Source organism: Anopheles darlingi, chromosome 2 (assembly GCF_943734745.1).
Source record: "Anopheles darlingi chromosome 2, idAnoDarlMG_H_01, whole genome shotgun sequence".
Classification (NCBI taxonomy): Eukaryota; Metazoa; Arthropoda; class Insecta; order Diptera; family Culicidae; genus Anopheles; species Anopheles darlingi.
In genome coordinates, this window is record NC_064874.1 from 90,024,402 (window position 1) to 90,046,076 (window position 21,675).

At 44.1% G+C, this 21,675-nt stretch overlaps 2 protein-coding genes across 10 annotated transcripts in view; both read right to left on the minus strand.

The window, feature by feature from the left end:
- Positions 1 to 2,774: 2,774 nt before the first annotated feature.
- LOC125950130 (piezo-type mechanosensitive ion channel component) overlaps positions 2,775 to 21,675 on the minus strand; it is a 30,669-nt gene continuing 11,768 nt past the window's right edge. The window contains exons 6-29 of one of the 9 annotated variants that reach the window (XM_049677801.1): positions 21,362 to 21,656; positions 19,721 to 19,843; positions 19,370 to 19,463; positions 18,707 to 18,813; positions 18,436 to 18,633; positions 17,946 to 18,371; positions 17,735 to 17,880; positions 17,524 to 17,667; positions 15,938 to 17,458; positions 15,533 to 15,868; positions 15,289 to 15,449; positions 12,543 to 12,599; positions 11,228 to 11,385; positions 10,322 to 10,618; positions 9,079 to 9,473; positions 8,464 to 8,718; positions 7,553 to 7,663; positions 6,899 to 7,073; positions 6,403 to 6,824; positions 5,562 to 5,892; positions 4,729 to 5,477; positions 4,234 to 4,664; positions 3,919 to 4,147; positions 2,775 to 3,851 (exon numbers count right to left, since the gene is read on the minus strand). In XM_049677801.1, coding sequence (XP_049533758.1) covers positions 3,533 to 3,851; positions 3,919 to 4,147; positions 4,234 to 4,664; positions 4,729 to 5,477; positions 5,562 to 5,892; positions 6,403 to 6,824; positions 6,899 to 7,073; positions 7,553 to 7,663; positions 8,464 to 8,718; positions 9,079 to 9,473; positions 10,322 to 10,618; positions 11,228 to 11,385; positions 12,543 to 12,599; positions 15,289 to 15,449; positions 15,533 to 15,868; positions 15,938 to 17,458; positions 17,524 to 17,667; positions 17,735 to 17,880; positions 17,946 to 18,371; positions 18,436 to 18,633; positions 18,707 to 18,813; positions 19,370 to 19,463; positions 19,721 to 19,843; positions 21,362 to 21,656 — 7,480 coding nt within the window. In that variant the 3' untranslated portion in view covers positions 2,775 to 3,532. Of the gene's footprint in view, positions 3,852 to 3,918; positions 4,148 to 4,233; positions 4,665 to 4,728; positions 5,478 to 5,561; positions 5,893 to 6,402; positions 6,825 to 6,898; positions 7,074 to 7,552; positions 7,664 to 8,463; positions 8,719 to 9,078; positions 9,474 to 10,321; positions 10,619 to 11,227; positions 11,386 to 12,542; positions 12,600 to 15,288; positions 15,450 to 15,532; positions 15,869 to 15,937; positions 17,459 to 17,523; positions 17,668 to 17,734; positions 17,881 to 17,945; positions 18,372 to 18,435; positions 18,634 to 18,706; positions 18,844 to 19,369; positions 19,464 to 19,720; positions 19,844 to 21,361; positions 21,657 to 21,675 lie in introns of all 9 variants that reach the window. The other 8 variants (XM_049677800.1, XM_049677799.1, XM_049677805.1 and 5 more) reach the window with 8 other exon arrangements.
- On the minus strand, positions 12,619 to 15,281 carry LOC125950133 (uncharacterized). The gene is made up of 2 exons (XM_049677808.1): positions 13,926 to 15,281; positions 12,619 to 13,857 (listed from the first exon to the last, which is right to left on the minus strand). Exons 1-2 carry the CDS (start codon positions 14,241 to 14,243, stop codon positions 13,420 to 13,422), a joined length of 756 nt encoding a protein of 251 aa, XP_049533765.1. The 5' UTR covers positions 14,244 to 15,281; the 3' UTR covers positions 12,619 to 13,419.

The window sequence follows — 21,675 nt, forward strand, 5'->3', positions numbered from 1 at the left end:
ATTCAAAGCGAGTAGCTATTAGAAGAAAGAAATGTGAATACATATTAGTCATGACTTTTTCTTTTGTAGCAAACTGAGAGACAAATGATAGACGTTCGATTTTTTTCTGGAATACTTCGCGAGGAACCTGCTAGCTGAAAAGTGAAGATCGGCAGTGAAGTTGCAAGAACAATACGCACAAGAAACCCCCGTCTCACATGCTGATCCACGTAAAGGAAAATCGAAACAGAGGTAAATAGTCAAACAAACCGAAAAGAGAAAAACAAAGAATTATACCGAAACTCCAAGAAAGTAGCTTTAAATGTGACAATAAAAATGATAGTTGTTTACTAACGCGTACTATAAACCTCTAAATCCAATTATCAATACCGAGAATCACTTCGGTTGAGAAAGGCCCACCCGAAGCCCGTGGCCGGGGGACAGTATAATATTGCAATTAAATCAATCAATTCCAATTTAGCGTAAAACGAATCTCTAAAATGAAGCAAACCATTGTAGATGCTAATAAGTAGATGCCTATAGCAAATAGTACGAAATTAACGAATTATGGAATCTGATCAGCACCCTTCATGCCAAGCGTCCGGAGGACGATGCGGCTTTATAGTTTATAGAATCGAAATAGTGTTGCGTTACGTTACGATTTCTCATGCACAGAGATGGCTTTGAAAGCTGCATGCAATCGCCAACCGGCCTGTTTAAAAGGATTTTCAAGAAGCCCTTCTTGTTATAGTAATTTCTGATTTAACTGTGACCGTTGTTTGTTGGATTTTAAGCAGAACTTTTACTTCGATATCCGCTTCAGCAGCAGTTAATAGGGCGAAGGTAGACAGGCAGAACCTCCGAATATCCAAGACCGTCTGTTAACGGGCTAATACGTGTTCAAACCAATTTGTCATTGTAATGTACACACCACAGCGAGTGAGGTGAGGCCTTTTACTAGGCGATACCCATTAAGAAGCAGCAGCAGCAGCAGCAGCAGATAGCTTGTGCGCGTTAAAAAAATCTGTAACTCAAAACCAAGTATTATTAGAAATGAATAGACATACAGGCCAATCAACTGGATGATGGAGATTGGGGGGGGGGGGGAAGTTATAGCCAAGCATTTTCTAACGAATGTTAATCCTTTAGAGCGTTTTATGTTGCGTTTAGCTCCGGTCCGGTTCGAGGAGGGTCCGGTTGATGCGAGATGGACGAGGTACGGTTTTGTGTAATTACTCCAGAGCTGAGATCGACATGAAAACAACAGTGCTGTCCAGAGACTCTAAATAAATCGAAATAATGAAAGCACCAAGTACACACAATGCTTTCGTTTCAGTTCATTCCGTTTCACTAGCAATCAAATCGTAACACAATTTGTAAGTAACACCTATGGTACTCACGCCAGTTCTTAAGCTGCACGATACTTTTCTCACCCCGCATCGAATGCACTAATCTCTAGCAAAAAGGATTCAGAAGATGGTTCACGGAATTCGGTTGGAATGGGAGAATCCTTAACAAGTACCTGACGCTTTAGCATCAAACACAAAGGGGTGCTACTGCCGCTGTCCTTAGCGATGTGTCGCATGTCCATCGAACTCAACCGCTAAGATGATCGACGCGGTGGGTCCGGCAGCCTGTCATTTGCCAGGTATAATTGGAAGGAACACCTCAGCTGTGCAACAACGTAATAGGATTACGAATACAAGCCACAACAGACATGACGCAAGTTTCCGGTCTAGCTAGCCTGGCTAGATATTATTCAATCCGAAAACCTTCATTCTCGCTGTGCCTTCGCCCGCAAAAGCTATAGTTTGTATTACTTAACAGTTGTGTGTTCAAGCCCCGGTGTAAGCGGTTATAATGGAACACAAATTAGCTACATCAGTACCGTTGCGCGCCGTTGAAGCGGGTCCTAGGAAGGCGCTTGCTTATAAAATACCTTTGCAATGTAGCAAGCTTCTACAGTATACTCGTACGACGCGGATTGCACAGATGATTCAACCGACGCGCGTTCTAAAGCTGGCGAAGGAAAAGGGCCAAAAATTGTTCTCGCTCGAATCGGAACGTTTCCACTGCCGACTTGAGAAGCTACGAACCGTCAAGCACCGTGGGTACAGTGAGTTGAAGCCAAAAATATTCCCCAAACAGATGGGAACCATGTTCCTATCGACGGTTGTCGTGGCTAGTGAGGAGCAACATCAACATCGCAACTTTAACGCCGGTTTCGGTTCGACTGCTTCCCTCAAGCGACACCGGATGGATTGGACGGAGAAGTATCAACGCAACAAGCCAGGATACGCCACAGACGATTCAATTGGAGTTGAAAGTGGTATAGATAGTTCGCCGCGAATACACGTGATCGGTGGTGTTGGTGCAACGACAAAGTCCCACAAGGATGGCAAAACTCCGAGGCGCGTGATACTCAGACCCGATGGTGTCACTGTCGCATCCGTGATGCTCACCTATCGAGAAAAACTGTTCTACAACAATAGACAAGACAACAATTGTACTGATGTGTAGTGATGTGGCGTCTTCATTGAGTTGAGAGCCAGCATTTTCATTAGACAGTGTCCGAAGTGCTAGCCAAGACTATCCATTCCCATCTCAATGCGTGGTTCTGATGGTTCTATACTGTTTAAGAAAACCGAAACATTTGCGAATAAAATAAGTTATCTAAATAATGTATCTACTACTGCTTTCCATGCTTTGCGTACTCACATATGAAGCAGATTTACGAACGCCACTTTTTCTTTCGATTACATATTGACGTCAATAATAATGGCATACAGGGAATATCGAATGTTTCTCGCCAAGTGTATTTCCTCTACCCTCCGATGATATCGATTTCTTATTTCTTAATTCCTTCACAAGAGTCCTATGAATGCACTCCTTCCATCTTCGATTGATTTACGCACTATAAAATGTTTGTCGTAAATAACGTACAAAAAACCAATGGATTTCGACTGTGAATTCGAGCTCATCCCTTCTCCTTTCTAGGAGAACGTGCCTGGAAAGCGTAATCAGGAACGGATGACACGAAGCACGATGAATTCAAAAGTGAAAATGGTGATGAAGGAATTAACAATTAAATAGCAATAACTTCTACTTTGGACTTAATCGTTTCGACTAAACACTCCCTTCATCCCGATTTATATACAGTACACCATGCGAAAGTGAGAAAAGATTTCTCAAATGCATTCCACCACACTAACGATGACTCTATTCCCCATATCCCATGTCCCCCTGTGTGTCCTGTGTGTGTGTGTGTCCTAAGCGTTATGTGAGGATGAGGATTGTCTATGTAACAAGTTTAAAATTACTCACTAGCTTGCTTTATTGCTTAGACCTTTTCGTATCGCTGCTGGTAGTAAGTGCCGTCGAAAGTAGAACGAATTTTAGAAAGGGTAACGATCGAAGCAAAATTTAACTGAACCTAACAAAACCATCGTGGATTGCCATTTCTGGCCTTAAGCCGTAAGTAGGAGGTAAAGGTGTGGTCCTTCGAAATGCACCGCAAATGGTTTATAAAAAGACGAGGAGATGGCTACGCCTCTCACTCCTGCTTGGGATGAGACGTCGGTACGTCAGCCATCGTGTCCGTTTCATCATCGCCACCCCCCTCGTTCTTTGGTCGGGACCATTTGATCATCGTTTCTGGTGAGCGGTACAGGAAGAGCAATTTGGCAAACAGGTCCTCCTCCAGCGTGAACTCGCACGATTCGCGCACAAGATAGATGTCGAGACAGAGCTGCAGAACCCGATCGACGTACGGTAGATCTTCGAACATAATCTTTGAACTGGCACCGGAGAAGATGCTGGTGCGCAACATGCGCGAAAACACGAGGATCATAGTCGAATAGATACCGATGATGCTGTGATACGAAAAATCAGTCAACATGAGACACTGTTCGCAATATTGTTTGGCGCTAGGACACATACCCTCCGGCGGCGATGGAGCTAATGGTGCTGGGGAATATCTTATCGTTGAACATGTACATCACCAGATAGTTGGCACAGTCGGCGTACGGCAATCGGGATAAATATTTTTCGTACAATGTATCAGTGCACTCTTCCCTCGTTTCCCACCATTGGAACATCATCGCGTTGGTGTCACTAGATCTCAAAAGCCGTATCTTCAAATTCCGATAATTACCATCATCCGTATCAGCTGCGAAAGAAATAAGTGAAATAAGTCGCGATAATATACTTCTCTCAACATTCTCGGATCATGATCACCAATAAAAAGATACTCACAATCCACATTTTTGATCAGCTGATGAATCGGTCGCACCGTACCACTGTTTTGTACCCGCAAGAACTTTGGCATCAAGTTTGGTAGCACGACCACGTCATTCGTATCCTCCGTGAGCAGCTTAATTAACGCATCACGGTCTGGACCGGGACCCATCTCATAGCCCCTTTCCTCCGAAACAACACCCGGATTTTCCTTCGAATGTGACTGTCGACTAATCGTATATCGGAACCGGCAGGTGAGTGTTACGTTCGACTTCAAATCATTCAACAACCGTTCCCGATCGGGAGGTGAAATATTCCAGATCGAAGTTGAGTTAGCACCGAGCTTAACGGCAGCCACATCCGCTGGTTCGTAGTTAGACAGGAACGTTAATGCCGTTCGCTCCGTAGCGTATGGTGCCGTAAAATCTCCCCAGTTGTTATCTGTTAGGCTGCCAAAAGAAAGCGAAATGTTTCAAAATCTTGCCATCGGAAAAGCCATCCGTGAAAACTTACCCATGAATATTGTTATCCTGGGCGCTCATCATGTATACCGGTTCGTACGGACCAATGCGCAACGTTACGGACACATCATAGGGTATATTCGGTTCACCGACTGCATTACTGAACGCGAACAGAGCCAGCGGGAACCAGATGAGAAAGATGATACCCAACATCATACCTCCACCCATCAGATACTTCACCATCACGCCCTTCTTCTGGCCGCGCGGTGCCGGCAAGTCTTCCTCCAGATGGCGCATGCACTTCAGCTGGTAGACATTGGTGAAGATGTCCTCCATCTTAAGCCAATCGAACAGCGTCATTGACGTGTCGGTCCAAATCCAATCCATCAACGTACGCAACTCAAACAGAAACGGTATGGTCATGAACAGTTTGAAACCGGAAAAGTTGGCCATTGTGAAGCCCTTCGTCAGGAAGTTGCCCAAAATGCGCGCCGGGTAACCGCATCGGATTTGATACGCCGAGAACAACAGATAGAAACACTTGATCATGTAGTACAGGATCGGAGGCGTGGTGGCATTGAAGCTGCGCTCTGTCGTAGACGGCAGTACAAAGAACATCCACACGTGCAGTCCAATGATGAGGAAAAACTGGAATAAAATTTTCCCCACGATGTTCTTGCGCAGGTAGAGCGCCCGGTCGACCACAATCAGGAAAAACTGAATGATCAGCATCAACAGGAACGTTACCGGTACACGGTTTTCCTCAAAGTACGACAGCACACCACCGTCGCCCTCTTGCGTCTGGGGGGGGGGGGGGGGGGGGGGGAAAATCAAAAACAATTAGAGGCGCTCGCTTCCAACAATCGTCGTCTTTTCCATTCTTACCCCAAATGCCGAAAATCCAAACAAAATTACGAAAAAGTTCACGAAATCGCACAAAAACATGTAACCGTACACGTCGGCGGTTTTGCGGGACTGACGATCAAGCAACTGGCTAAAGAAGGCCTTCAGAGCGGAGGTATATTGCAGGAACGCTTCCTTTACTATCTGAGGGGAGAACTTTTTGACCGGTTCCGGTTGAATGGAGACACACAGCTGCGTGGAGTCGCTGTTTGGATCATCCAAAGGTGGTGGCATCGGACCAGCTGTTTCATTGATGCGAACCATGGACAAACCCGTGAGATCGTCGGTCTTCCGCACTTCGAAGGTTTCCTGACTAGATAAGGGAGCAAAGAAAGCAATTAATTTTCGCAAAACATTGAAAGTAGTAGTAACTAGACAACACGGATCAGTTTACTTAAACCAGGATCATTACCCCATGTGACTGATGTACATGTAAACGTTCGCTCGCAACAATCGAGGTTTTTCAGAAGGAAATGGAGGGGGCTTTTCCAATAAGTCGTTGGTCTGTTCTTTAGTGAATAGAATGTGTGTTTTAAGAAAATCCACAACCGTTTCTCTTCGAGATTTTCGAACTCCTAATTTATAAACATAAAGCGATTTAATTCTGCGGATTCGACGTGACGCAACAAGATAAGCTACATCGGTTATGATTGAAGCGGAGAAAAAGTCATACCCGCTTGTGCTTGTTGTTCTAAATCATCTTTGTAACGTTCTACTAGTGTTTGCAACAGTTCTTTACGATATTTTCTACCTCGCAAGCAAAGATAAAAATCAAATTGATGGCATATGGTCGATGACAAGGCTCAGGCGTTGTTCTACTTACATTTTTTCGTTTTCTTCAGCTTTCGCCATGAGCGCCTTGGTACGCTCATCGTTCGGATCGACCTGATACAAGCCTTCCTTAAGCGAGGGTTCCTCCGTGGGATCGGATTTCCACAGTCCAAGCGATTTCAGAATGAACCGATGGCAGAACAGCATTAGTAGTAGGATCAGATCGTACGTGGCGTACCCGTCCTTTCGTTCGATACCGAACAACCGTGCCGGGTGGAAGGGTTGATTGGAGGGAATCGGAGTTTGGTTCCACCAGAGCATCTCGAACTGACAGATACACTTGATCAACACCACCGTTTGAGTATACGCTATTAGCTTCGTCCAGAAGGTTTGCGATGGTCGTGGGAACGTGAGCGTGCCCCAAAGTGTCACCATCAGGGGTAGTGGCAGAGATAACAAACTGGCATAATTGACCTGCAATCGAATAGAACATTAAGGTCAGTTTACGCATTAAACTCTGGATCCACGCTGATCCCGTTGTTGCGAACCTGGTTCAGAAAAACTACGAAGTAGCAGATGAAGTCGGTGTGCGACATGATGGCATACCATATCGCCTGCACCAACTCCACAATCAGCGAGTGTTTCCGGCTAGTAAAGTCCTCCTCGGAGCTAACCTCATCTAACGTACGCTTGATCGCATCCGTTGAACTTCCGTCGGTTTTGCTGTGAAAAACATCCGCCAACTATTAGTCTATGCTAGATTCTTAGTCATTCTCGAAACTCAAGATTCAAAGTGATTGAAGGTGCGGTGATAGACACTTATCTGTGACAAGTTTCATGCAGTGAGAGTTTAATTTGTTATGCTACAAATACCATTATTGTTAAAATCCTTGCAAATAAAGTGATATTAAATAGCATTATTGTAAAATTTGATCAATGATTCAGTGGTTAGAAGGTGCAATCAACAACGTACTAAGTGCGATAAGAGAGAGCATAACGTTATCCACAGGCGTATTTCCAATGCCATTCATGGATCCAGCAGCATCACTGGTTCGAAACAATAGTGGTTCCGCCTCGGCAACATCATGGTGTACTTGTTCTTGGAATAAGTGTTTATGTGTGTGATAATCTGTGCAGAGAGTTGTTTTGTACGTGTGTGGATGTGTGAGGATAGACTCGTTCCAGGATTACAGTGGAAGTACCTGTCCAGTGTGTCATTGGAATAGTAGCGGTACGGTATGCCTTCTTCGTCCAAGCCCCGCTCGGCCGACGGTGCCGAGATGAGGATCTCGGGAAGTAAACTATTACTGCGCCTGCATTATGACGTTGATGATGGTGATGATGATGACGGTGAACGTGACCATGATGATGAAGAAGATGATTTAAAGAACAGCGATAGATAGCGCAAATCGAAAACAACGGAAATCCCAAAATAGGGTATGAACGAGTGCATTGTTCAATAAAAAATCAACTATTACAAACATTAGCTTGTCTACTGTACGGTTCAACCATCAACATGATAGCAAGAAACTTAATTCAACAGAACAATGGGTTCTAAAAAGACAATGATCTAATTCTACGCAACTACTACAGTGGTGCTAGAAACCAAACTAACAGAACAATTTATCAACGAGGAACATCGTCTAGTCCGGTCTCTAGATACCTGCTGCACCGAAATACTTACTCATCCTTTAGCGGATCTTTACGACTGATCATCGCTAATGCAACACCAAATCCACCAGCATGATGCACTCTGTGCATGTGCGATTGAGGACAGGAAGATATAAAACAAATATTATAAGCATTCCGATCCCAACCAAATACCAAAGGAAAAGGGCTTTTTCAATGTACAATATGTACAAGGATATGTCTAGTTTCTCTTTCGACTATCGTCGAACCCTATCGGTCTATTCTACCAGTACAAGCTACAGTGACCTAGAGTCATATCTACAGTATCGAATTGTCCGATGTGTGCTCAACTGAATCACATGTTCAGGCTTTGAGAAGAAGGATTACTAAGTATGAGTAGCGTCAAAAGATGTATGTGAGGCGGAGAGTGAATGTCCAGGATAGAGAAGCATCCTGCCAATCGGTGTTCGGTAGAAGTGATTACCCTGTATCCGGCAGCTGTACAGTAAGATCCTCGCGGAACGTTGTCTGTTTCGGTCCGCTGATGGCACTGGGCGGCTGTGTGGTGATAGACGATATGGCAGGCGAAGGTGGTACCGACGCCCCATGTGGGTCCGGGTGATCAGGGTTAGCGTTACTACTGTGTACATGCGGCTGACTACTGGCGGTAGGTGAACCAGGCCGCGATATTAAACTATTGCTACTGTCTCCCGACTGGGAGCCAGCATCAGAATTGCTGCTAAAGGAAGGAGGGAAATGGGAAACAACGATTGGTAATTAAAATAATAACAAAACGGAGAAGCAGGAAAACCCCATAAAGCATCCATAAGCCAGCGCACGGAACGCACGCACTGGCGGTACTCTAGCAACTACTTGTTAGCTCAAGCGGGTTATAACTTCTCTAGAAGCGATACATGAATCGATTGCAACCGATGACGAGTACACGCATCGTCTAGTTCCACTTCAACGATGCACAATTCAGTTAGGTTCAACACACGTTTACAACGACTCCTTCTTTGCCGACAAAATACTTACAAGCGAGGTTATTTACAAAGAAATCAGAGTCGATTGAACGCTTTACCGTTTCCGGCCCACATACCTGTTCGTCCGCGACACGTAGTGCGTCCAAACGCCATCTTTATCGCGCGTTCCGACGCCGAAACCGGGCGTCTCCTTCAGTTCCTGCTTCTCGCGCGATAGAACACGCATCACGTAACGATAGTTGCGTGAAACACGGTGCAACCGGAGCGTCAGTGAGCCAATGGCACCGACCACGAAGGCAGGTATGAGCGCTAAACCGGAGAGGGAGAATTTACCCTTCTTTTCCTCCTCCGGTGCAGCCTTAGCACCGTCTCGTTGGTCTTCGTCTTCATCGTCGCTCAACAGGCGAGCTTCCTCGTCCGTGATCGATGCTTGAGCGTGCAGATCCTTACTTGGACCGGCCTGTTGTACATCCGGCTCATCCGTACCCGTTGGTTTCCGTGGACGTGGTCGCTGTGGGAACAAATATTCGTTATTAGGTTAGCGGCGTGAACGGCATAAGCGAGGGAGCAATTGGATAGCAATGGAACGTGTTGTAAAGCAAAAACGGTAAAGGTGTAAAGTTGCAGGTTGAAGCAGGATGCGAATTTCAAAAATAAAATGAAAATAAAACGGTGCTTTGAGATATAAAGTACGGGGTACACGTTATTTCAAACACCTTGACGTGAAGAAGCAGAAAATCCACACATATACATTCCGTTTAGCGATTCCAGTTTCCGGGAAAACAAACGTCAATAGCTAACAAGTGAAATGAAACATCCTAGGGAAGGAGTGATCAGCATATGAAGTGTTGCTCGGAATGAAATGGTGCAACATGCATCATTGGCAATGATGATATAAAAATAGATACAGACAGATGAGTTAAAAAGAGATACTACCGAAAGATTTCATCGAGTTATTTGATAGAAATAGTACAAAACTCCCAGCAGAACCCAAGGAAGTCCCATGGTTTGTGAAATACCGAGTACATAGGCCCTAACAAAAGACTTCAACTATAAATTAATTAGACACATGAGAATGGAAACGAAAGTGATTTACTCAACAGATCATGAAAAGCGATAAAGATTTTCATTACAGAAAGCGATCGAATAACGTTACTACAAAAATAGAAAACGAAAAAGGACTGACAAAATTTGGCAACATGGAAATGGGATATTAAAAAAGCATGAGTAAGTATGAAAACTCAACCTTGAGCAGCAGTGGTGAGAAATGCACAAAATCTAATGGAACACCTGAAGATGGCAAGAAATCTAACTAGCGCAACAGAAAACTAGAGCGAAAAATAATAACGCAAAACTCACAGACAGACTATGAGGTGGTGGTATTGGTTCAGATAACGCGGAACGCTCCGGCACGATAGCGTTATCATCGAGCCCGGCAGCAGCAGTACCAGCGCTGTGCTCGCCAGTTACCGAACGCCGTCTCCGATAAACACCCGGAGAAGAAAGGCGTCGTTGTAAGAGGGGCTGCTCGGTTCCATTGGCCGAGGGTGCACTACTAGATTGACCGCCGGTCTCGTTCTTACTATCACCATCTTCGTTACCACGCGATAACGCAAGGACCTCCTGCATTCTCCGTTCCTTCAACTGTGCAGCCAGCTATCGATCCGAATTGTGTGGTATGCGCAGTGCGTGAATGGGGTAAAGTGTGGGTTCGGTATGATACGTGATTCGCGGTGCATATAGATGCGCGGTGTAATCGTACAGCCACATGCCACCACGATAGACATGATAATGATGAAACGTGAAATGTTTGATTCGGTATTATTAGAATGGAAAACGTCCAGACGACGCATCATTCCACAGTGCATTGAACGGAATTTTGGTGCAAAACACGTGTTTCAGGTGGTAATGGTTCGTGTGCGCGATAAAAATGAACAAAAGAAATAAAAATACATAACAATTGGTTAGTTCTTCAAGCACTGACGAAACAGAAATAGTACACGAAAGGACAACTCTAGAAACAATACAAGATTGTTGTACCGAAAGAAAAGAAAATTTCCTAGACGCTTCAACAATCAGTTGAACATTTGGAAAAATAAAAGAAAGGAAGTAGAATTTAAAAAGAAAAAAAACGAATAAATCCAGTCGAAACAAGGGCACTGAATAAAAGATAAAAAGGTGCAAAAGTGAACCTAACGAAACAACTAGTCGGAACACAAAGTCGAAATAAATATCGCGGTTAACCGACTGATAGCATTTACTTACCCTGCTGAGAGTTAAGCGTTGGTTTAAGCTTCGTGCTCTCGCAGATTTATCTTCAAGATCTTCACTGTCCTGATGAGTTATTTGAGGATCTTCGATCATCTCTAGCTCGAACTCCTGCTCCACATCCTCAAACATGTAGTAGTCTCCAGATCGTATCGCTGCAATTACAAGGTAAAATGATATCAGTTTATCGAAAATCGAATGTGAGTGGTTTTTCCGATTTTTCGATTGCACATATCCCAGAGAAACTATCTAGATATTTATGCGGCTACTGCTGGTGCGTATGAAACAAGGTAACGATCAACTATGATGATGATCGATGGTGCTTTGTGACAGATATTAAAGTTTGAAAAATGATTGTTCCTTAAAGAGAGGGAGACACCAATACCTGGGACTGTGGAGACCAATATGAACGCTAGGGGTATATGTTGGCCCGAGTGGATCAGATTTCAGAGACACCATGTTGTCGGTGGTCCGCGAAACGAGCCAATAGGAGAATGTGCAGGTCCTTTGTTCTGAGAAGGTTTCAAGGTAGTTTACCACTTTCATTGTGCATTGTGCCAATAATTTGAAAGGTAAAGTGTGTGTGTTTTTTTATGAAATCATAAAAAGGAAAAGTTGAAGAAGTACTCCCAAGTGATCACCGTGATTTAAATTGAAAGACGGAAACGGTGATTGCACTTTGAATCGGATCACCTATTCAGCCCAATACGTGGGTACACCCAGCGATCAAGGATATCCGCTACAGATTAGTATGCAGCCTCAGAAGAAAAGTAAGAAGCATTAGAACAACGCGAAGATGAGATGATGTGTTAGATGACATAATATTAGAGTAGCAATACTAAACCATAAGTTTTGAAACAACAGGGCGGATTTATACGACATATACGATAGATAACGAGTGTAACCAGACCAGATAGGACTCGGCACATCAGAATGCCGGATAGTTTTAGTCACAAATGACCACGAACAGTGTTCGCTATATCGAAACAGTGACAATTACTATCCCTCCCGGGTATTAGTGTAGCGCTTTATAGAAAGAGGCTGCTCCCACCACGAAGCCTACTGGCCAACTGATGACACGCTAAAAGCCAGCAAAAAGTTAATTGCGATATAAAATATAGAATAACGCAGCATAGAAGACATGAAGACGATCCCGGGAGGGATATCGAAAAAGAGAGAGAGATAGATAGAGAGAAATACAGCTCAGCAATAGTTCCAGTACAAATGTACGTCAAAGGACATATGGTGGAAATAGAAAAAAAACGGATCCGGAAACAGGACGCGGATTCCATCCATCCGTTCCGTCGGTTACCCGTTGGTCTGTGTTCCGATATTTTGCGCTTCAAACTTGACCTATGGTCGACAGTATCTATAATAAGAGAGAGAGAAAGAAAACGAAACTGCGTGGATGAAAACGAAGAGAGAACGTAAAGGGACAGAATTCTAAAGAAAACGGAAAGGTGTTTATGACGATGCTATTGGACAGTCAGTAACGGAAAGTACATGCGATTACTCATGAATACAAAACGTAACATGGATCCTGTAAACATAGTCCGTGATCGCTGTCGGACCAACAGATTTGGCTGTAGATGATTGTACATATTAGAGTGGACGAGTGCATCTTGCCGATAGAGTCGGTAAGAAATGTTTGAAAGCTATTTGAGGGCAAATTGTTAAGAACTATGTACATTTCACTTCTTCTTCGGCTTATTCTGACAAACGATGGTGCATCGATTGCACAACGGTCGTAAAATGTTTAACCGAAAATCGCGTTCGTTATTATTGACAGAGTAAAAAACACATCGGGCAGATCTGCCCGAAACGGGAGCGAGTTTTATTTTATTTGCTGCATTATTTACATTATTAAATATATATTACCTATATCTAAACACCAAAGGCTTTTCAAACGTAACGTAGCAAAAAAGTATCTTACCTCTGGGCCAATCGTCTAATTTCACCAAAGAGGATCAAGGGAGAAACGAAATTGTGTCGATGACAGTGTGCAGTAAGGACAAGTAAGCTGAGCGGCGTGTGTGAGTTAACATAAATTAAATAAAACAGGAAAATTTTAAGCTGAACGTCGAATTGCTAACGGAACGAAAGCGACATAGCGAGGATCAATTTTGATTAGAGAAGGTAAAGCTAAATCGGAATATTGAAGATCGCACGCACATTGACGACAGACACGACTAGAGGGAACGGGAGCTATGGAGAATGAAGAGTAGAAAAGGATAGTTACACTCATGATGGGACACCGGCGATCGCGAACGAGCGGAACGTATCGAGTCTCTCAGTCCGGCTTCACCAACCGGACCCCAGAAGCTACGCGATCGCGATCGTCTTCGCGAGATGCCCGCGTTTGCGGTGTTCGTTACTTCGTCGTACCGCGTATCATCGTCTACGTACAGTGACACTAGAAAACTAGATCGACGACGCGCACCACCAACGCCATCGGGCCCGGTAGCGGCTTCATCCGGCATCGCGTATCCCGAGCCCGTGCTCGATATCCGCCGATGCCGATGCGACGGTTGGATTGGTGCAAATGTGGTCGATCTAGGAGAACGTGGTGATCGTGGTGATTGAGCTGGCGGTTGCTGCTGGTTAAGGTCGGTATCGCCGCCGATATCCTGTAACATTCACATCATATATCTTATTAGTAACAAGGAGGCTAGGTAATAAAGAGATGGACAAATACTTCGTTTGCTTGGCCAACGATACGGTGCGGCATTTTCGGACTAATCGTCAGTTCATGGTTCGCGGGCCACGAAACGGCATTCAAACTCGATTGTCGACGATGTTGTCGCTGTTGAAGAGGCGTTTTGCTCGGAGGCATCAATGTGTTCGCAGAGACAGGAGCTGTGCTCGTCACGGGAGCATGATGGTCTCTTTCAAATGGGGGTGGTGAGAAGACGGGAAACGTATCGTCCGGACTGCAAACGCGTGCCATCAGATCGTTCGGCGAATCGAATGACATTCGCTGTGGATCCAAGTACGCATCTAACGAGACCGTCATCAGAGCAGAACTCGGTGAAGGAATCTACGATTAAGGGGATGAAATATTTTAATCCGATTTTCTTTTACCACAGCAAGCTCACTGCCAACACAACTACGCCTTAAACTCGGAATTACGTTTATACGACAAACCTGCGTTTGGTAGGATCCTCGTCCCACCGTAAGACCACCGTTGTCGGATGGCATTTCAGACAGACCTTCGCCCTCGATAAACATCGAATTGGCTGCCAGTTCGTCCTCGATTGGCGTATGGTATCCTGTATATGATGACAAACTATGAGTCTGCGGAAGCTGACGCCGTTCCGTGTCTTCCGGTTTCAAAATAGGTACAAATAGATGGCAAGCAGTCGAGAGAGTTTCGAGGAAAAAGGAAGAAAATAAACCCCCACCACATTACGCTACGGTTAGCCACATTATTCCTTTCTCTCGTATGTACTACTTATCGATACTCATCTACAAGCTGTAAATGCTACATAGTTGTGTCCGGTGAGTTTTTCTCTTGCTGCTACTTGCACTTAACACACTTTAATACTGTGGAAATACGTGAATGTGTGTCATTTTAGTCGAAAAGCTGCGTGCCTGCAAGCTCTACTCTACTTATACTTTCAACCAACGAGCCCATAACATCATCGCATAACTTATTGCTGACGATATGTTTACGTAGACTAAGAATAAGATTCAGTTCTTCACCACCAAAATTATACGAAAAGTACTTACTCCGCGCGATTCAATATCATACCGGTTTTATCTTGAACACTCGATTATTGCCACCAGTTTTTCCATTAAATAAAACATCTCAACCCACCCCAACGGAAGATGCTTCCCATTGACAGAACGGAGTAGCGGAATTGATAGAAATGCAAGAGAATGTTCTTGCTGTTGTGCGATGTCGATTGAACTGCGATAGATGGTTTTGAGTACCGGAAGTCATATCGCGCAAATCAAAAGTACAACAAAGGAACAACAAGGGAACCAACAACTAAAGGGATGATTAGGAAAGGTTTACTAAACCATTAGCTGTAGGGGAAGGACCTGAAAGCGTTTACCTATTGCATGGGTGCCCGAATCCTGGGCTGCCTCCAGAATCTTCTGCTGTGTCGCCTTGATGCGATCCATTTTGGCTTTAATTTTCTCTAGTATCTGTCGCTCTCGTTCCGCTTCCAATGTACTTTCTTTGACGCGTAGTTCCTCAATGAGTTCGGCTCCTCTGCAAGTAAATATACATAGCAAATATTCATTGATGGTATTGCAAATGCAAAGCAATTGTGCATTTTGTAATCTAGTTACTACCTTGAAGCTAGATATTTGCTCGCTTTTGATTCGTTAATAATGTGGCAGAAGTAGTGACTAGAGAAAAGTCGACGTTGGAGCAACAAGAAGGCAAAGCACATGCCATCCCAGAACAGGCCAGCGTCGCTAGGATCGGGTGCTCTACAGAGCTGGTCTACTGGCTCCGTCGCACTGGGTGGTAGAGGTGCAATCGTAGATGAAAGACAAGTAACACCGAACAGCTGCATGACCCAACAGGCATTGTTCATCATTTGATCGAGGAACAAACAACCAAATAGTTGCAGCAGCGTCTTGCAAGTGATGACGAACACATTATAGCAGATGAGCATGTTCCATCTGTGATTGTTAAATACAAGGCAACATTAGATGATTGGCTACGGTTTGTAGCAAATAGAGGATACTTACCTTTTCAGTATGTAATCGATAGAATGCAAATAAAAATCTGTTCCTTGCCAAAGGAAGAAAAACGCCCCGATCAGATAGCCTACCGAAAAGAGGTTCACTCGATTTGAACCACTCAAAAACACGATGGCCAATGTGAACCAAAACGACACTAGAAACAGGGTACGCTTCAAGACATCGAGCCAGTTGCGAACCTTCGTGATGAAGTCTGGTGTTGGATTTTTGAATACGCCATCATCCAGCTTCTTGAAATCCTCTAACACCGATGCATTACTGCCACCACCATAGTCCTTTGGTGCCTGCAAATCCAACCGGAACACTACCGTCTGTCGGCAAAGGAACATTAACAGCACAAAGTCTGCCACCATCTTCGAGGCAAACGATCGAAATACGACCGTGTTTTCTGGTAACATAGCCCAGATACGAAAATGATCGAGCTGCACTATCATCCAAGGATAGTTAACACACGCCAGGGGTGGTAGACCAATGAAGAGCAGGTATTGTAATGGAATTGAGATCACAATGAACCAGGTTAAGGCCTGCCAGATTCGTTGCAATGCAGCACGCGTCATGTGGAAAGTCACTGCCAACCAAACGGCATACCCAATGGAAAGGATATCCATTCGCTGCCCGATTGTAATGATCAGTGCGACGAGCGTGATTTCAACGCCAAACTTGAAAAATCCATAATTAAACAAGTACATTATCATCCGCGGGATGTCCTTGTCGGCGTCGGCTCGCACAATATCCGGAAACATGAGTTCCGGTGTCTTGGGGGATAGCCCCAACCGTATTCTACGGATCGTTTGGCGCAGTATCGTCACAGTGTGTACTGTCACCATCAGGATATAGGCCAGGTAAGGGCGCAGCAGATCAGTTAGCGTTTGTCCGCCGTTCGCTTTCCGCATACCGAACCATTGAGCATTGTTCATATCCATTTGGGTAACGTTTGCATCAATATTGGGACATTCGCTGTGAAAGTTCTCTTCCTTGATGTACTTCACTTGATAGATCATAGTCAGGATGAGCATCAGGGAGGAAAATAGCGACATGATGCGTGTTATCTTTATCAACTGGCCGTGCATCACAGAGTGCTTGCCTGTAGTGTGCCTTTTCACGGTAATCACCGAAAGCACAACGTACAGCAGATGCAGCAAGTTTACCGAATTGACGCTCAGCGAAAACGCTACGATCAGTATGATCTTTGGCATGTGAATCTCGAAAAACAGCCACGTTAATTCGATCAACTCAAGCACCATTTTCCAGCCTTTTCGGGCATAGCTTGTGATTTCGTGGCGTGATAATTTGCGGAATTGAAAATCTTCCAACTTTTCGTATCCATCGTCGTCTTTATCTTCCTCTTTGATCGTTGCCGCTGTTGGCGATGTTTTGGCCTCTTCATCTTCCTTAGCAATAGTTTCCGCAGAACCGGCATCGGATGCTAGGTTTTCTTGATTTCCTGCAAACGTTCCATATGCGGACGTATTGCCCTCAGTTCTCGACGCTTCCGATTCTTCTTCGCTTCTAGAAAGGGAAAAGAGTATTTGTAAGAGAAATATTCAATCCGCAAGAGTAAATATTTTCCTTACATCGATGGAATTTCACTGATGACTAAGAAGCGTTCATGACAATAATGCAGCTGTATCACAGTAATGATGACGACTAGAGTCGGATTCAAGAGATGCAGGAAAAGTTGTCCAGTTTTGAAGATCTCTAGTCCAATATCTTCTTGTCTAGAATGGTTTATAATAAAATTAACATATTGCGCCTGATTCTTACTATTTCCTATTTGATACTCACAATTCTTTCGATATTCCAATCATAGCCCAATACCGTGGGAACTGTTCAAACTGATGCACGTAAACGAGCACCAAAATGGCCATAGAGTAACCGATAACTGTGAACCAAAACGAGTACATCATCTTTCGCCAAATTTTGAAAGAAAACTGTGGAAGAAACAAATATTTTCAGTTGAGCAATTCAAACAGCTCAAACTACGGCATCTTCTTACCTGGAATGTAAGTACAAAGGCGAGAAAGAGTACCATGTACACGATACGAAACATTGTCATTCGGTTTCCGATGATAGCAGACAGAAAGAGTGTCAGGGCAACCATCCATATCCAAAATTTGATCATAAATGACTTGAAGAACTTTGCCATCTGAGTGACAAAGGCGGACGATTTCTTCTCCTGTGCTCGATCTCCGGACGTACCCGCCGGTCCAGTAGCAGCCGTTGTAGCGGCACCGATCGGTAACTGTATCGGTGACGCCATATTCGCGATCATCGATTCACGACGTTCGGTGTGCTTTTCCTGGATCTGCTGACGAAGTGAAATCCAGAACATGGTGGTAAACAGAGATTTTACGAGCAGTGGCACACAAGGATATTCAAGACGTCGTACAAATCCCAGCTCCTCCAAATTGAAAGACGAGCCCTGTGCAGAAGATAAAGCAGAATATTACCGTCATATTCGAAGAATGTTATCCATTCACTCTTACGTCAATCACGGTCGGTAACTCTTCCTCAGTAAGGTTCATGCCGTACAGGTATTGTGCCAGAAGGAGCAATTCGGCATATATTACAAGAACGGGGCTTGATTTCAACATATTTTTCCGGTGATTCGGCATGATCCAGATCAGATTGGCCCAAATCAGCAACACGAACGTAAGCCAACTGTGGTACATGATGCTCCAAACCTGAAAACAACACACAATAATTATCCAACCTATTTGATTTTTTATGAGTCTATCGACCACGAATCGATTATACCATCATGATGACGTTGGTAAAGATGTAACTATTCATGTAGATATATGAGGCGACGTTTCGAACGGCTAGCAGTGCTTGCTCGAAGATGCTGGACGGTTCTTCCTCTTCTGAAATATGTACATTGGAGTCTTTAGATTCTTTCGTTTGAACATGATTTTGAACGGAAGCAGGGCAGGATGAAAAAGAGCAGTTGTAATATCGTTGGTGCATTGTAGACACGTCGCAAGTAAGCCCAGCGTCATCGTGGACACATCATGTTTATAGGCAGGATCGCATATTTACAGAGAGAAACGTATACACACGAGCACATGGAGAGACGCAGAGGTAATAGATTGCCAATTAAATAAAGAAATGAGAAATGAAAAACAAAACCAGAGTTAACCAATGTACGATAAGTTCAACAACAATGCTCTATGTTACAGACACTATGCTACGAATGGCTTTTAATGAAAATTTTTGATATACTTTCGAACCTTATGTTTTAGATTCATGCTATTTCTTTTGGAAAACCAACATTTAACTGGTTTACTTTATTGGGTTCTAAAGCTAGTGGGATACTTTCTACATTCACACACGAATAGCAATATGCTTCATTACCATCGAAATACCAGATGAAAGATGATGGTGCAGTTTTTATCCACGATACTATAGCGGGCAACTTACCTAAAGTTTCTAACGCTATTTGATCGGTTTGAGCAGTTTCTTTGCCGTCCGTTGCCGAAGCATCGCGTATTCGGTGCGTTCCACGGCGCATCAGCTAGGGAAACGGAAACAGGTGACAACCGTTAGCGGAAAATAAACCATGAAACAGTACAGTTAGAAAACAAACTATACAGCATAACACAATCACACTCGGAAAGGAAATCATTAATATATCGTACAGCAACATGTAAAAGAACAGTAGAATCTCGAGAGGCATTGCAAGCAGAGCGATCAAGACTGCCGATCGTCATAGGCCATTTTGAGAGAACGAACACTTGAGGATTAGCGAAACTGTGCTGTGGTAATACGTACGGGTGTTCGCTCGTCCGGAGCATCTGAGTTCGCCTCGGCAGCGATACTAACTCTGCTAAAAGCCGTCGACCTACCGTAGGTATAGTAGCCATTTGCACTGATGAGAAGCTGATGCTGTGGGAACTGTGGGATACCGATGGTAGTGGCCCACAGGACACAGACACCCAATGTGATCGCGCCCCAAACCACATCAATAAAACCCAGGCCGTTCCGAGGATAATGAAGTTAGTGTATCGCATGATGAAGGTGATGATGATGACGATGACGATAATGATGATGAACGGGATAGAGGTGAAGGATGGGAGGGCATGTGTGCCGTAGATATTTTTGTTGTTGTTGTAAAACATGGTGATCAATTGCACAGCAGCAGGGTGATTCCAGCACACGCGAACACACACGCACACACCGCGAACAAAACACGCCGTTTCGCCGACGATGCCCAAATCAAACAACACAATAATTGGTTTTGTCGTTGGTCGGTTGATCATTTGGAAGAGTTTGTGTTAAGAGTGTTTAACATAAAAAAAGAAAAGAGAAAAGAAAGAACAGAAACGAACTCATCAACAAGGAGTAGAGATCGATTAGATATTATGTTTAATAGAAGGAAAATTAATGGAAATTATTATACCATTCCAACAGAATCAAAGTTAGTCAAAGCAATTGCAATTGGAATTTTAGCTTACAGGAACATTTTTCTTTTGCTTTAGTAATGAAGTTAGCATAAGTTGGTCTGTTTTCCTTCGTTCAGCATTATCAGTCAGTGGTATGAGTTTCAATTAACCGAATGAAGTAAGCATACAAACAATTTTAAATGTAATATGTGCACAAACCATGGAGCAAGCTTGATCGAACAAGAAGGAATACAAAGCAACTCGCTCTACAGATACCCCGGCTTCATTTCCCTAATTGTCTTATCGATGGCTGATAACAGACGTGCGGCGTATATTGCGTATCTTTTCCCGAAACTTACCTTCATCGTAAACTTTAAAGAACAAAAAGTGTTCAAGAAATATGGCAACTCAACTCATAAGCATGGCCGCTCTGAGGCAGCAAAACGAGCAATCAAGGCATGCAAAAACTCAAATTGAATAGAATTCAAACTAGTAGTTTGGTAGTGATGGATAGTACTCTGCTTACTTTAACCTTTCGTGCAGCCCCACGCCACCGATCGCTCGTGAGTGTTTTGCGCAGGATGTTCTTGCGATGCATGCGGAACGAGATCTGATTCTGCAGCCGGATACCATTTTCGAGCTGACTGGACAGATCATGTCGCTTTTTGTCCTTCTCGATGTCACTCTTTGCGTCATTAGTATGGAGTATGGTAAGCATGCGGTATGGTTACGAAATTTTGTTCCGTTTCAAAGGTTAGTTACGTAGCGGCCATGCGTATGAGGGGGTCATATCGAGCAGGAGCAGCATAGGGCGGCGGCAACGGCAGCAGCAGAGCCCAATAGTTAATCGAATATGAATGAGATTAGCGCAACAGTCGCGAGGATATGGATTACCGACAATATGCAATGCCAGGTTCGAACAGGATTTTAGTTGGATTTAAGAATGTTTTCCGTTCAATATGCAAACAGGGATTAGCCAGCTAGGGGACCTAAGAAGTTCTGGCCGAACGGGCCGTCCACTTGTACTTACTCTTGATCGCAATAACAGCGATGATGTCATCGTTATGCAGTAATAGCACACGATGAGAAAGATGGGATTAAGGTACACGTCGGTGTCAAAGCTGGAATTGAAGTGCACATCCCGGATGTCGGTTTGGTTCAGCAGATCACACGTGGAGCTCAGAATTGGCTTAAGGGCGAGAACGCGGGCAGCCGTCTCGTTGTACGGCAGCAGCTCCTGCGGTCCCGGATTCTGGTATGCCAGAAATAAAGTAATGTGCGTGACTAGAAACACTAGTGTGACTTTTAAAACTATTCCAAACGCCCTGTGGAAAAGCAATAAAA

Bases quoted from the DNA above. Each gene is read 5' to 3' on its own strand.
- LOC125950133 (XM_049677808.1), bottom strand. From the start codon at position 14,243: ATGACGGTCTCGTTAGATGCGTACTTGGATCCACAGCGAATGTCATTC. The intron at 13,858-13,925 runs GTATTTGTCCAT...TGAATGTTACAG, and splicing joins TCGTTGGCCAAGCAAACGAA to GATATCGGCGGCGATACCGA.